General features: G+C 36.4%; 2 protein-coding genes across 2 annotated transcripts in view; both read left to right on the top strand.

The window, feature by feature from the left end:
- Positions 1-11,608, top strand: part of CDC14A (cell division cycle 14A) — a 56,461-nt gene extending 44,853 nt beyond the window's left edge. The window contains 4 exon segments of the mRNA XM_035333190.1: positions 619-747; positions 1,690-1,956; positions 1,958-2,012; positions 9,842-11,608. Of these exon segments, the coding sequence (XP_035189081.1) occupies positions 619-747; positions 1,690-1,956; positions 1,958-2,012; positions 9,842-9,871 (481 nt within the window). The 3' untranslated portion in view covers positions 9,872-11,608.
- Positions 11,609-13,262: 1,654 nt separating this feature from the next.
- GPR88 (G protein-coupled receptor 88) overlaps positions 13,263-15,702 on the top strand; it is a 3,054-nt gene continuing 614 nt past the window's right edge. The window contains exon 1 of the mRNA XM_035333358.1: positions 13,263-15,700. Coding sequence (XP_035189249.1) covers positions 14,670-15,700 — 1,031 coding nt within the window. The 5' untranslated portion in view covers positions 13,263-14,669. The remainder of the gene's footprint in view (positions 15,701-15,702) is intronic.

Raw genomic sequence — 15,702 nt, 5'->3', positions numbered from 1 at the left:
TAGACTTTTGTAAACACTGCACTTTTTTTTTTTACCATTGCATTTAAAGTACACTATGTAAGACATAGTATTTGTCATTATAAAGCATTAATATGAAAAAGAACACATTACCTTCAGTTTTATTGCAGCCTGGATTTTTGAGATAGATTACTGAGGTGTCTAACTTCAGAGACTTCTGTTTATATGTTTTGTGTGTGTGGAAGTAAAGCTGTTTCTGCTCTGTCATTCCTTCTGTGCTTGTAGTTGGAGACTTGTACCCAAGGCCTTAGGAACTGATCATAATTATACCCCCTTGGTCTAACAATGGAGAGAATTTCATATTACTGCTAGGCTCTTCATTTACTAATTTTTATTAAACTAAAGTATTATTTGTCATTGCAAATTTGACACAAAATATTGAGGTGAAAAGTAGCCTATAACTATATAATATGGTATAGCAGGAGAAAAACACCTTAAGCATTTCTCAAACCAGGCAAATCATTTGCTGTTGAGTTCTCAGTACATCTTGAGATGACTACTTCTGAAAAAACTGGTCTTATGTATTGAAAGACTATGTGTTTGGGATGTGCATTTCAATTATAATAATCTTACTTCTCACTAAAACTCCACTACTTCTAGACTGAATACTTCAGGCAGCACCGAAGGATCCATGTCTCCACTGAAGGCCTCCAAAGTCATGGCAGTTAATTTACCGTCTGCAGAAAGAATAAGCAGATTCACCGCATCCTCAGGCTCTAACCTTAAAAGGTTTTTTTTATTTCTCATTTTGGTACAAATACTTATTATATATTACAGTGGTTTTCAACAGATAGGCAGTCTATGAAGGACTTGCTGTTCTTGGGTATGAGAATGCTTACATTTACTTACAAAATTATTTGCTGTTCCACTAGCCAAACTTTAGTTGCCTACAGATGGGGAGAAAAAAAAAACAAACAACCCTGCCTCAAACACACACAAAAACAATACCGGGGTGAGTTTAGGGAGAATTGTGTCAATTCAGAAACAGTATTATGTTGCTCATTTTTTTAATATTCATCTGAATTTATAGGAGCTTTGCAACTGTTCCTATAAATCTGCATATTATTAATCTCAGAAAAATACTGAGTGGTAATTGAAATGATTTTTATGAACCCTTGATTCATTGCTATTCAATTCCATTATTACTACTGTACTAAGTAATTATAGATGTCAAATTAAATATATAATGATGCATTTTTCACAACTTCTGGGCACAACTATTTACTTTTAAAACAACTAAATCAGAGATATGTCTTGACATCTTATTGTTATTGTTAGTCTCAAATTTTATCATATTCCTTCCTGGTTACTTGAAGACTTTTATCACACTACTACCTCTAAGAAACAGAAGAGGAGTTCCTAAACTTACATGTAGACAAAGTATGTTAGTGTAGGTCAGCGACTGCCTCAACCTTTTAACACAATCTCTTGCATGCGTGCGTGATTTGACAGAGGTGAAAGCTGACAGTGGCTTGAGTAAATGAAGTATGGGAACTCCTAGCAGAGAATTCTGTTTTTAGTTAATTTCACCTGTAGAGAAGATGAAGTTGTGTGCACATTAATTGTTTCAGAATGGTCCATATTATTCACCTAATGTCTTCTGAATTGTCTGTTATGTGTACGTACTACATACATTGTGTATATTTTTCCCCCCATGTGTTCTCCATTCAGCGTTTCCATAAACTCCAGACTAGCCAGTTCCCTAGGGAACCTGTATGCTGCTTCAGATGATGATGAGACCAAAATGACATCATCGTCCTCTAGGACAGGTTTTTCTGTAAGCCAAATCTCCAGCCACTTGAATGGCAGCTTGCAGCTGCCTCGCAGAAATAACCATGAACTGAACAACAACTTGTACAACAGAAACAGCAGTAGTGGCAACAACCTGAGCAGCCAAACCAGTTTTCACAGCGCCGTGACAGATGAGTACGCATCAACGCTCCTTTATGGGCCTTACAGCTCCTCAAGCACAATACCAGAGTCGATCAATTCCTGTAAGTTCAGTCACAACTCTTTCAGGCTCATGACCGCTGCTGATCTTCCTTGCTTCTGTGAGCAAAGCTGTTGTTAAAAAAAAAAAAAAAAGTAATCTTAAACTCTTAAACTAGCTTAATTTTCTGACTTCCTTTAATATTTTTCAACAGCATTTTGTCTGTTGCCTTTTTAAGTAACTATCATTTCAGCTGCTTTTTTCTGCTTTTTTCTAGCATCTAGATCATGGAGGTTTTATAAAAAATAAATCAATACTGAACTTAAGCTAGTACCTTTCTTGATACCTTTTTTATGGACCTTCGTCCCCTTTAGATTTTCATTTCAAATTATCCATAATATAGTTTATAAGTTTATTATGCATCTTAATCTTTAGGCAAAAATAGATTTAAAGAAACTTTTGTATTGTATGTGTCATACTAAATGGAAGATCGTACATTCTTAAGGATAGGATTCCTTTAAAAGATGAGTGTGCTTGACTTGAAACTGAAGTCCTCTTCTAACATTAAATGAAAAATGTTTTAGGGTGATATATTTCTGATGGTCTTAACATTTTAGTTTTCAGACCTCTACAACTTTGCTGCCTTGGGTTTATTTTGTGCCATTTTTCTGTGTGAAAGAGTATGTATAAAGAGGATACATGAATAAATTAGTGCAACTTGAAAGTGATGCTGTACGAAATGTAGAGAAGAGAGACTACAGAAACTTCACTTGTGGAATCAGAAATAAATTCAGCTACGGAATGTCAATTTCAGGGAAAAAAAATAAGCATTTAAAAAACAATTTAATATATCTGATTTCCAAAGATTTGATATCATACTAATTATTAAAATTACTGCACTGTACTTAATGGAATATATTGCCTATAATTAATTGAACCCATCAGCCTCCGTTTATTACTGACACTTCATATTTTTCATTTTTCAGCCACTGGAAATAAAATGAACTTCATGTATAATTAACTTGAGAATATCGCACCTTTCCTTTCTGTTTCCTTACCACTGACACATTATTTGTTGCAGTACAACTAAAGTTTTAGTGTTATACCTGCTACTGTTTTTCAGTGTGGCAAGTCCCCCGCCTTAAAACAGGCGATACAAACCTTGCATGCTATTAGGACATCAGCATAAAAGGTCATTTATGGGTTGTGTTGTGCTCTTTTTTTTTTTTTTTCCTGAAGTGAGAGACCAATCTTCTCATTAACAGCTGGTATATTTAAGTATATACACTTACAGGTCAGAAGCCACATGTTTATAGCTTGGTATATGAGTTGCACTGTATGAGGATAAGCAACTATAGGAAATGCGTTTTCGCTGTTTCATTGTGGAATTAATGTGTGGGAGGGACTGAAACCTAGCTAGTATGAAAAGTATTTTGAAAACAAAGCTGCTGTGAGGGAACTTGTTACCTCTTAGGTGTTTTGTTAGTACTTTGATGGATGCTTGCATTTGAAAAGTAGAGTTGTTGTGCTTGGATGTGCTTCTTATCCACTGCAGCTTATCTGCAAATAAGTGTTAATATTAGGATCACTGAGTGATCTGTATTGAGTTTAAACAGTATTGCAGCATTGCAATAAGCATTGGCAGTAACTTATGTCCTAGGGACTTCTTGAATACTACCACATTCTTTTCAGTTACCTGAAGTTATTTTACCTCTTTAAATTGGTACTATTTTCACCTGTTACATAGGATCTTATGAGGCAAACTATACATAACTGAGATTTGTTTCAAGTTGGGTGCAGAAACCATCCTAGTAACTTTTATAAGGAAACCACTTCTAGAACAACAGAACTGTTTTAGTTCAAGCTACTAGTTTGGTTGAATTCTTCCAGGCACAGAGATGAAAAGGGAAGATGAAAAGCTGTACAGCAAACTGAGGATATTTGACTTGAGACACAGCCAGGAGTATTTCACTTGTTCATAAATTCTGAGGATTCTAGAAAGTCAGCCTTTCTTGGTGATCTCAGTTTTGTATTCAATATGCTTACAGAAATTCAATTCCCAGAAGAGGATAACTGGCAGAGGCTCCAGCTGTGTATAGTGGAAAAAAAGTCAGTACACAAAGAAAGGTAGAGAGCAATCACTAATTCAAATATCTAAGTGACAAAGCATCTCATTTTTGGATTTCTCGCCTTCAATAACATTCAATATTGTCACATTTAAATAAATTTGAACAATAATTCCTGGTAAGGTCAATCCATTCCTTTAACAGAATAGTACAATAAGAAGTACCTAGTAATAGTACAGTAGTGTACCTTGTGTAACTGATATGCTGCCAGAAGGAATTCTTTGTTTTTAGCCATATCTTAGTTACAGCTACATACTACACATTAATATATAAACCTACATGGAGAGCCCTAAGGGGTAGAGTTGCTTTACACCAGTAACATGAAATTATCATGAAAAATAAGTTGCCGTTATTCATAATAGCTCTGGTTAGTTACAAGAGTACCAAATAGTAATACAAACCATTCCAGGAACAACAGACACACTTCTTCAAACAGCTAAAGCTTTAGAGGTTGAATAAAAATACTACATACTAAAAATTTGTAACTGTCATCTCCTTTGGAAAGGTTGTTGCTTTATGCTACAAGAAAAGCAAAGTTGGTGGGCTTGCCCCTTAAGCATAGGCTTAGAAATTAAGTAATGTAGTAATGTAGTAAAACCTTTCAGCAGTTCTTGGCTTAATACCGTTTATTGATGAGGAGTAGAGGTTATACAGTCAAATATCTAATCCTTGCATACTTGTTTGTCTGGGAGTGAGTCTCAAATTTACTGGCTAACACGGATCCTACTTGATATTGGTTTATTTTGAAGACTATTTATTTTGATAGTTGGTCCCACTACTGGAAGACAGTCACACTTAAAACCTTTAATCTGAAACTTGATACATCTCTTTATTATAGTCCTTTAGCTTATTTTCCTGTCATGAAGATATTTCATGCTATCTATCTCAGTTTTGTTGTCTTTGGGTAAGTAGAACTCTTTGCACATATGACACTGGCTCAAACATCCTTTTGGATAATGTTAGAATCCTTTACAGTTTTTTGATTTTTTTTTTTTCAGAAAGTAGAGGTAGCACTGTCATCTTTCAGGTGCAGAAAGCTTCTACCTAAGAAAGCTTCTACCTAATGCCATCCTGGTTATATATTCAAAGTTTGCATTAGCTCCTTTAAATGTAATGCACTGGAAGTTCAGGGGGATGGGGAGTTCTTGCTATCCAAGATACTGACGGTCATAGTTTAATGTCCTGCATTCCTTGTTCTTTTTTGTAGAACTCTGTATTGAGTTGAATAAAAACACATTTTTTTTTCCCCTCTTCATCCTGGAAACAATTTGTGAAGCACAGAAGATTGTTGTCTTACCTGGATGTCACTGGTTGAAGTAATATTTTGCTTGTGGGTGATATTCATCAGCAGTCATAAACTCATGAGCAAAATATGGAGTAACATGAAGCCTTATCACCTGTTCTGGCAGAATTCTGTTAAAAATAGAATTTTGTTTAATGATTTCCACTTCACTGCTTTAAATGCTGAAATTACTTGAAGTCTTGTCAGCCAAACCTTAGCCTTGATGCAGTAAGTGCTTGTATTACATTGCACTTTTTTCTAATTGGTGCACATCAGATAATGTACCTGACAGAATTCTATTACATATACCAATAGTTATGTTTATTCATTTAACTTCTCATCAAAGAACTCTTGAATGATATGAATTACATGCCTGTGCTTTTTACTAGCAGAATTCACTTAACCAGAGTTAGATGTCAAACTAACTATCTGTAGTTGTACAGGTATTCTTATTTTGGAAAATCACCTTCTTCTTAATTCTCTTTACGAGTTTAACTATTAACACCAGTGGTGAAGGAGCATTTTAAGATGGTTAGGACAGTAAATGTTCATTTCTAATGAATGTTCTTTAGTATAATTAGTGACAAAACGAGGAACTTAAGTTTTAGGTGATGCAAGTACATCATTCTTTTTTCCAGTATGGAAGAGAATGTTATCTAATACTTATTTTCTCTTTTAATGAAAAAAAATTAACACCCATTTATTACTTCTACTATTTCACATTCTATTTAAACAAAAATAGCCGTGACTGTCTTCCTATGGTTGTCAGCCACATATTTTTCCCTAATGGCTTTTGTTCTTTCATCAGTGTAAGCTTGCTAAGTGTATCCATTTCCTTATTATCATGTTTCATGATGCTGTATGCTGATGAACTAGATAAAAAATTTGATTTTCATAGAATGGACAACTTGCCATTCTGACCAAGTAGAATAAATATTTTATTTGCAAATTTAACAAGTAGGGTGCTTTGATTAAACATAATCTCACAATTATAATCTGCAGGAATAATTTTATAATGTATAACCACATCTAAGGTACTATGATAAGATTCCTTCCTTGGATTTATAACTATTGTAAACACAAAATATCACTCCTTACAATGTATTTTTACCAGAGTATGTATCTGGGTAGTCTTAAGATGAGTCACCTTTTGCTTCTATAGCTGTCATGGAAACTGGCAAGACGGAAAAATTTCAAAAATTGAGATGTGCAACAGTATTTTAAAATTGATGTGTATGAACTTGATACTTGTAGAAGAGGTTTTCTTAACTACATACAGCTTAATATCAGGAAATATAGTTTTTTGGGAAAAAAAAAGAGTGTATCCTACTAATCTGTAAATCTAGCAGACTCAAAGGGTCACTTTAAGTGTGTGTGTAGTTCTTATAATACATCCTGATTTATTTTAGTGGATCTTGTTTACATATTATTTCTTGCCTTCTACAACATTGTTGTTTCAACAGTATTTTGGGAGAGTGGATGGGCCACTCAAACTTAATTACTTGTGAGATAAGGATTTTGCCCAAAAATAGTGATGTAATACTTGAATTTTGCTCTTTTCTGGAGAAGGTGCATGTTCAGTTCCTAACAGATAGACCTAAATGCTGTAGGGTTGTTGTCTTTAAAAAGTTAGTTTGCAGCTGACTTAGTCCTGAAGTTAAATGCGTGTGAATATGTTTCTAGCACCCAGATGGATCCATGGTTTATTTTTTTTTTCAGGAGACTTTCAGTGTCTCCTACTGAACAAGAAAATGATAATCTAAGCAGTTGCTTCAGCATGAATTTGATTAGAATGGTATCATTAATTGTAGGGAAGCAGTCTAATTCTTAGTTTGTTTAAATGTCAGATACTTGGGTAAAAAATGCTGAGCTTGACGCTGCAGGAGACCATTGTAGGATTACGCATTGAGGATTTTACTTAACTAACTTTATTCTCTCTTTGAGGCAGTTCAGCAACTTCATTTTATTTTTCTTTTATATTTTTCCTCTATTTTAAGAAAGATTGTCTTAAATACCAGCCTGTGACTTGTAAAGGTGGATTGGGGCTTTCTGTTTTTAATAAAGCTTTCAGAATTAAAGGCTATACTTTGACTCACTGCAAAATAGGAGGTACGAATGTGAATTCTAAAATAGAAAACTCCTTCATTTGAGATTTTTTTTTTTTTTAAAAAAAAAGTTAGGTTTTGAAATATTACAGTCAATCTCTTTGGACAATGTAAAATGTTAAGAGCATTACTTAAGTGTAAAATCCAGAAAGAAAAAAAAAAAACTGTTTTGATTTTTCAAACTCAAAAATTAGTCTGTATACTTTACAACCGCTATGTTGTTACAACTGCCACCATGTTTTTAGTAATAGGAACTTCATGGGAAGTGATTTCAATTAATCTTACTCTAGAAAAATAGTTGATTAGATTTAGTTGAATTCTTTCCTGTATTCAGAAGAGGCTTTGAAACATGAGGAAGAACTCATTACTATATGAAGTAGCACTATGCAAAGGGAGGAAACACTAAAAAAGCATGCTTCTTGATTTTAAAATAAATATTTAAATAAAAACACCTACCCATCTGTAATGAAAATTAACAAAACATGCGATTTTGTTTTCGAGCAATCTGAGTGCATGGATTTTCTTTTTGATATATAGTCATAAATTTTTCTTTAATACTTTTGTAATTTAGATTTCTAACAATTTTAGATTTCAGAATTCTTAACTTATGGTTACTTATTTAAATTGCAATATAAAATTTCTGGTTACTGCTGTCTATTCTGTCTTACATATGCTGCTCATAGTTCTCTGACAACTAATGCCAGCTGTTCCTGAGAACAATGAAGATGCACGATTTTTTCAGGTCATTTTTCTTCTGTCCAAGCTTAAAGTGATGTATTAGTGTACATCACATGAGAGTGTATCACTAAATTTCCTGTGTTTTTGATTTCTGTTAATCAACTTTGCTTGGAATTCAATTTTGAAGGATCAGTTTAAAATCCTGCTTCAGCTGATGCAACCATAATTCTGATTTTTTAAAGCATTCTTCCAAAAATGAGATAGCTTTGAGGATCATTAAGAGAGCAGAAGTTTTGAGTGCTCGTTAATGAAGGGATATTCTGCCTCCCTCTTTACATATGTAATAACTTGACAAATGTCCTCACTAAAGCTCATAACCCAGAATGATTAGAGAACACGGGGGGGGGGGGGGGGGGGCTTTTATGATTGTGTATTTCATAGTAACTCTGAGCCTGTAACAGGAAAAAAGAATGCTTTTTACATTTGATTTGTTTTACAGTGAATTGTTTTCTATTACACTATATCCTTAGTTATCGAATCTATTTGGTGCTAAAAACATACCCTTTTTAGTCAGTGTCTCTGTATGCTGGCAGCACTTCTTTCTCAACCTAGGAAAGACTATCCAGATGGTCTCAGATCTGGAACATGTGAAAAATGCATTTAAAAGACAACTTCAGAAACATATTTTGTTTAGTCTCAGTGTATAGGAAGGAAAAAAAAAAAGCAGTCTTAGTGTCCTAAAGGTTTATACTGAAGTGATTTTTCTACTAATGGGTTTCATTACGGATGTCAGTGTGCATTTCTGTAGTCACAGGTTAGGAGGAATAGTGAAAAAACAGACGATAAGGCTGAGATTTCATAGGACTCATGTTGTTCAATAGTTTTCTCTAATCCTATTGCATTGATGCAGTTTTAAATGGGGTGTGGATGAGTTGAGTTTGTTTACAACTGTTCCAGTACAATGAAGAACTCTCAGATAAGACTTCCTTTCTGGTCATGATGCCTTCCTGAACACATTTGTACAGGAGGTAATAAAATGTTCAGATGCTCTCTAAAGTGATTACTTTATAAGAAAACTTTAATGGAACTAGAAATAAATACAGTAATTGGATTATGCCTTCGTCTTAAATATGCTGTTTGCAGAACCATATGAACATTTTGCAGTAACAGTATAATTTTAATCTCTTTTTCGTAATTATACTTGAATTTATTAATTTGGAAAATTGTAATGCTGTAATATTTTTCTCGGTAATGAGCTACAACATGAAAATTTCCTATGTCATTACCTGAATCAACACCTCAAGTGTGCTGTTTTTTCACAGTAGCACTTTCATTCTTATTCAGGATAAATGGAAATAATTATAATAGCTGCAATCATACATTTTCCCAACACATTTTTTAAGCTGTATTTTAAGCTGTTATTTTAGAGGATTTGTAGTACTTTCTCCAAGAATCTCTAGAATTTGGTTTGGAGAAGTGTAGACAGAAGTTGATGAAGTTTAGTGCTTTGTTTTTGAGCTTCTGTGTCCATTTCTTGAGTTGCTTGTATTTTGAGTTTTACCTACACAGAAATTCAGATCCCCTTCCTCTCTTTTTCTTCCTCCTGTCCTTCCTCTGCTCCTTATCTTTAAGTGCAAAATGCATATTACATATAAATATAACCTCTTTAGTGAGTTTTAATCAGTTTTTCTTCTCTGCACAGTCCCTTCGGTCTGAATATGTTCAGTACTAAAGCCTTGCTGCTTTGGTGAAACCTGTTGAGCTCTTACAATGGAAGTCCTTCATGAAGAATTTAAGGAAAGAAGCTGTTCATTCAGATGAGGATTCTTCAATACAAGATACGTTAAAACCTTAACACCAAGAGGCAACTTCTCAACAGCAGTAAATTTCTGGTTAATGACTACTACAGATGCACTGAAGTTGAATTTGTGGAAATTATTCCTCCATGTTATATACAGATTTAAATTTTTTAATGTTGAAACTACTTGAATATATTTCTAATGAGTTTCATTATGACATTTATTAACTTGTGTACAGTCTTAAAATGTATTAAGAGAATATTTTATTAAGCTATATATATATAATTATGTAAAAAATTAGAATATTTTAATTTAGTTTTTCACTTCTTTGCTACCAAAATGTGTATTTTAAAGAATTTTTATGTGTTTATCAGATATGAAAAAAAAAAATTATGAACAGGAAGTTTTTTCTCATTTTATGGGTCCATCATTGCTTAAAGCCTATGGTAATTACCTCTTTCACTAATTGGTCTTCTGTTAACCTAATGGAAGTCTAACCAGTGAGAGACTCGTTGTTACACTATCAATTGAAAGCACTTGAATACATAGTCTGCTTTCCACTTTTAGCTGCTGATCTTTCATAAGGAAAAACAAATTGAGATGCAACATATAAGTTACATCTGAGGATTGCAAAAACAAAGTAATTGAGCTGACCATTTGATCATGTTATTAATACTTTCTTTCATTGTGTCTTAAAGGAATATTTTAACTTTTTCTTTCCAATGTAGAATATTAAATTTTGCTCTGCCATACATACTGCAAAAATAAAGATAGTGTTTAAGTTGGTAAGAATACATTTGTATGATGAATTTGGCAGTACTGCATACTTGCATGTTGTTAACCTACATTTGGCAGTATGCACACAAGTTTCATTAGCAGAGCATATTCAAGTAGATGTTGGAACTCTGTTGAATTTTCACTTATTGATTGGATGTTCCATAAATCTTTTGATTTGAAAATTACTGTTAAAAGTGTAGGTAGTGTAACCTGCTGTATCATAGAATAGTTTTCTCATTAGTAAAGGTAATCTTTAATAGGTGCAATTAGGAATGAAACTTTGAATGAAATGGTGTTCCAGTGAAGTATGAGAGATCACGTTTAAAACTTACACTCCACAAGAAAAAGAAATTAAGCAGCTGTGAAAACTTTATTTGCCATTGTAGTTCAGAAGACAAACACAATACAGATTTGTTACCCATTATTTTTTCCAATATCTACAGGAATTTGAGAATAAAATGGGGTTGACTTATCAGTCTTCGTTCCTGAAGACCTGTGAATGACCTGCATTTGCTCTGCAAATGAAGTTAAGTGCCACATAATTTTTTGAAAAATTTTAGATCGCAAATTGGTACATAAAGTTATATGGAAAGTGTTAATAAGCAATACCGAGAGCAGCTATATGAATCACTGAATAAAAGTTACATGCAATACTGTACCTTTCCACAATTGTGTATATGGAACATATACACACACAAAGTAGCATATGTGTGTGCATATATATATACAATATACTGTATATGAATTATAGATTAATGGTAAGGTAATTCTACCTCTCAAGGAAAAAAAAAAGTTGTGCTTTGTTATAAATAGTTTTCCTTAAAATGTTTAATTTTGGAATGTAGATATATATATCATACAGCTAATTGATAATAAAATACATATATCAGCCACTTCTCTTTTCTTGTCTTTTCTTACTCTTTATCTAATATCATAACAGCAAAATCGCCTTTTTCTAAAGCATGTAATACACTTATAACATTGCAAAAAGAAATGAGTATGATGGGTATCTTTTATCTCTAATATTTCTACCCAATATTCCTCTATTTGTTTTGCATAACAGTCTCAAATATTTAATCAATGTGACAATATTATTCTCTGAACATTACATTTCTAAATACCATAATTTAAAATGCCTCTTAATTGAGGTAACATTGCTTTCCAGGACAAGGATCCCTGTTAAAGGTGTAATACACCTTACCTTTTTTGCATATGCAACATTCTTATTTAGCCTCACTAATAATAGTAGGGTTTTTGTCCCTAAGAAAGCAAACAGTCATGTTCTCATTTTGCTTTTCCTCCTTCCTTTAGTTAAAAATTAGTCACAAATGGTTCTAACATAGTTTAATTCTGCTGATGATTTTCAGCAAATTTGTTGTGTTGCATGATAACTTATCCATGGTGCTTAATATTCCTGTGAGGGAAGTCAGTACTGCAATAGGTGATGTGGATAATAGGTAACTGTTGCATAGCTGCTCTGAAGGACTGGCAAAATCAGGAATAGAAGAGCTGCTTTAGCAGCTGCCCAAATTCTAGCAAACACACTAGTCTTCCAATAACACAATAAAGGGTTCCTGTCACTACACTGGAACAATTAATGGATATTGGTTTGGATGCATATAGTAACTACGAAGGAAGAACAGCTAATTACAAAGTGTCTCGTACACTGAAAGCAATTACTCCCTTTCCCTTTTTTCTATACTTCCCTCTTACTGATTTATTATACTAAAGACAGTAAATGCCAGCTAATGGACAATGTTTTGTGTTCTTAAAAAATTGTGATAAATATAGCCAGTATTCCATAACAATCAACTTCTTAAAAATAAAATAAGTTTGGGGACAGTAAAATGTTAGTCTTTAGAACCTTTTAGCTTTTCAGAAATACCCTAAATTTTGTTTTATATCCTGTTCACTTAACCTTGAACTTTACCACTTCCATTGCTTCATCTATAAATGCATCTCTTCCTTCTGTGACAAAAAACTGTAGCTCATGAGATCTTTAAAAGGAGGTTGGATAAACACAGAAGGATGGATTAAATAAATCTAGAGGTCTCTACTGGGCCTACAATTCTGCGGATAATGCCTTGTGGAACCATTAATCTCTTCAAAGTGTGCTTTATGAAGCTTTTTGGTTAGGGAGATATTTCTTGTTAAAGATATAAAGAATATTTTTCAATTACAGTACTGCAGAAAGAGGAGGATTTTAGTTTCTATAATAACCGTTCTCTACTGACAGCTAAACAATGAAAGGCCTCAAAAGGTTTGACACATGATTAGATCTACACTGTAAAGTGCAGCAGGCAAAAAAAATATGGTAATTAAGGGCCTGATCAAGTAAATTGCTCAGGTATGTCTTTAACCTTAAGCACATGAGCAATCTAGTTAATTAAAAAAGAACAGATACTCATAGTTGTAATTAATCCATATTTGGATCAACAGTCCTGTCAATTACAAACATGAGACTTTCTGCCAAATAAAAGGTGTGCTATGTTACAAATTAATCCATTGACCTACACAGATTATCTTCATTATTTTAAAGAATTTATATTATGATTACCTCCTAACATACTATTTTGCTATTGTTATTTATCAGCATCATGAGTTTGACAATATCTAAAATACCTTCCAAAGATATCTTTAGTCAATACCCAGGTAATACCTAACCAGCTGAGAAAGTTTACTTGTCTAGCTCATATATAATCCGTGTGTAAAAGCCGTTTCTCTCTTATTCAGCATTCCTTTTCTGGAATGCTTTTAAGATGAAATTAAGTCATTTTTCTTGGTTTCTTATTAAATCTTTTCAATGGTAAGTAAACATTTGGTCCCTGTTTGAGTAAAGCATTGCAGAGTACCTGCGAAAATCCCAGTGCCAACTCTTGTCCATCCCATGACTGCTACACCCTGCTCTTCAACCAACTCTTAGTCTGCGTGAGAAGCTTTCATTCCGTTCTGAAGGAACTTGCTTTTTGAATTGAATTTGCTGTGAGACTGTTTCAAAGACTATACTGATTCCATTTCACCTGTGTACTTAGTGACACATTTACCTCAAGCAGGTTAGTGACGCAAGATGTCCTGTTAGAGAAAAGCTGAGTCTTTTATGAAGAAATGTCGCATATGGTTGAGGACCAGCTTCCTCAAATAAGAAATGCTGTCTTAGCAGGGATCTATGTACCTATTACATTTGAAAGATTTAATTTGCAAACATTATTACAGACCAGTTCTGAAATTGTTTAAAGAAACAGTACATTTTTGCTTAACCAAAATAAGATCAGAAAAATCAGGTTCAGTATCTAGCAGAGGAGTTCTACAGCAAATGGATTGTATTTTAGTCATAAGTGACTGATATTAGTTTGAAAGCTTGCTGAAAATTAAAGTTGCGTAAATGGGCTAGAACCAGGAAACTGGCAAAGCAAAGAGAAAAGAGTCAGACTGTGTAGTTGCAGTATTTCTGGAGCATGATAGATTTTTTTTCCTTCTTGATTTAACAAGTTGAAAATCTGCTGAATAATTCATGAAGAGTGGAAGGGCTGAATCTTCCTGGAATGATATACAGTGTACGTACTGTGGCACAGGAGAAACTGCAAAGCTTTGTATCAGTTGCTGCCGTTTCTGCTGCCGATTGCAAGGTGCTGCTGCTTTTGGCATTTTCACAGCTACCGGATCCTCAGTCATGCTCCCGTCTGCTAACAGCTATCTGCACCCTATGGACCCACCTTCGCTAGCTAGTCTCTGGGATTTCTTGTTACCTCCCTACCTTGGACACTGCTGTTCTCCAGATTGCTACTGCTAACTGCATTTTTGGACTTGCAGCTTGTATGACTGAAATCTGCCTTAGAGTCCCTCAGCTGCACATCCTCTCTCGTGTTTGGTGGGGGACTTCTGCAGCAGGATCTTCGGACCCAGCTGAGGATGGGATTTACAGGCAGAAGCCAAAACTGAGCTGCATTCAGCGAGATGCCCAACGCCTCTTCCTGGAGTGCTAGCTCGCCGCTGCTGCTGCTCTGGGAGGACTCCTCCGGGACCCGCATCTTCCTGTCGCTGCTCTATGCGGTCCTAGCTATCTCAGGGACCTTATCCAATGTGATGGTCATCTACCTAGTTTTCTCCTTCAAGAAGCTGCAGACAACCAGTAACGCCTTCATCGTCAACGGCTGCGCGGCCGACCTCAGCGTGTGCGCCCTGTGGATGCCCCAGGAGGCAGTGCTGGGGCTGCTGCCCCCCAACTCCTCTTCCCTTCGCTCGGCCGAGTACCGCCTGCTCCGAGGGGGGCTCCTCGGCCTCGGCCTCACCGTCTCGCTGGCCTCTCACCTGCTGGTGGCCTTCAACAGGTACGTGCTCATCACCAAGCTGCCCAGCGTTTACCAGGCCCTCTACCAGCGGAGGCACACGGGCTGCATGATCGGGCTCTCCTGGGCCCTCGCCCTGCTCCTGCTCCCGCTGCTGCCCGGGCTCTGGACGCCGGGCTCGGCCCAGCAGCCGCCCCCGCGGCAGCCGGACGGCGGCTCCCGCTACACCGCGCTGCTCCTCGCCCTGGCCGTGCTGGGCCAGACGGCGCTGCTGCTCCACTGCTACCTCGGCATCGTGCGGCGGGTGCGGGGCAGCGCCAAGCGGGTCAGCGTCCTCAACTTCCACCTCCTGCACCAGCTGCCCTTCCCCGCCGCCCCGCCGCCGCCCCGCCGCGCCCAGCGCCGCCTCAGCAGCGTCTCGGTGCTGCTGCTCTGCTGCGTCTTCCTGCTGGGCACCCAGCCCCTCGTCTGGGTCAGCCTGCTGGCCTTCTTCCTGCGCCCGGCGCCGGCGGCGCTGCAGGCCGCCAGCTGGCTGCTGCTCTGCTCGCTCTCGGCCCTCAACCCGCTGCTCTACACGTGGCGCAGCGAGGAGTTCCGACGGGCGGCGCGCTCCGTCCTGCCCCGCGCCGAGGGCTCCGCCGCCGCCCCGCGGCACCACGCCGCCGCCACCGGCCCCGCCGCCGCCGCTCCGCCCTGCCCGC

This window comes from Oxyura jamaicensis, chromosome 8 (genome assembly GCF_011077185.1).
Source record: "Oxyura jamaicensis isolate SHBP4307 breed ruddy duck chromosome 8, BPBGC_Ojam_1.0, whole genome shotgun sequence".
Taxonomy (NCBI): Eukaryota; Metazoa; Chordata; class Aves; order Anseriformes; family Anatidae; genus Oxyura; species Oxyura jamaicensis.
This window is presented reverse-complemented; position numbering and strand designations above follow the sequence as displayed.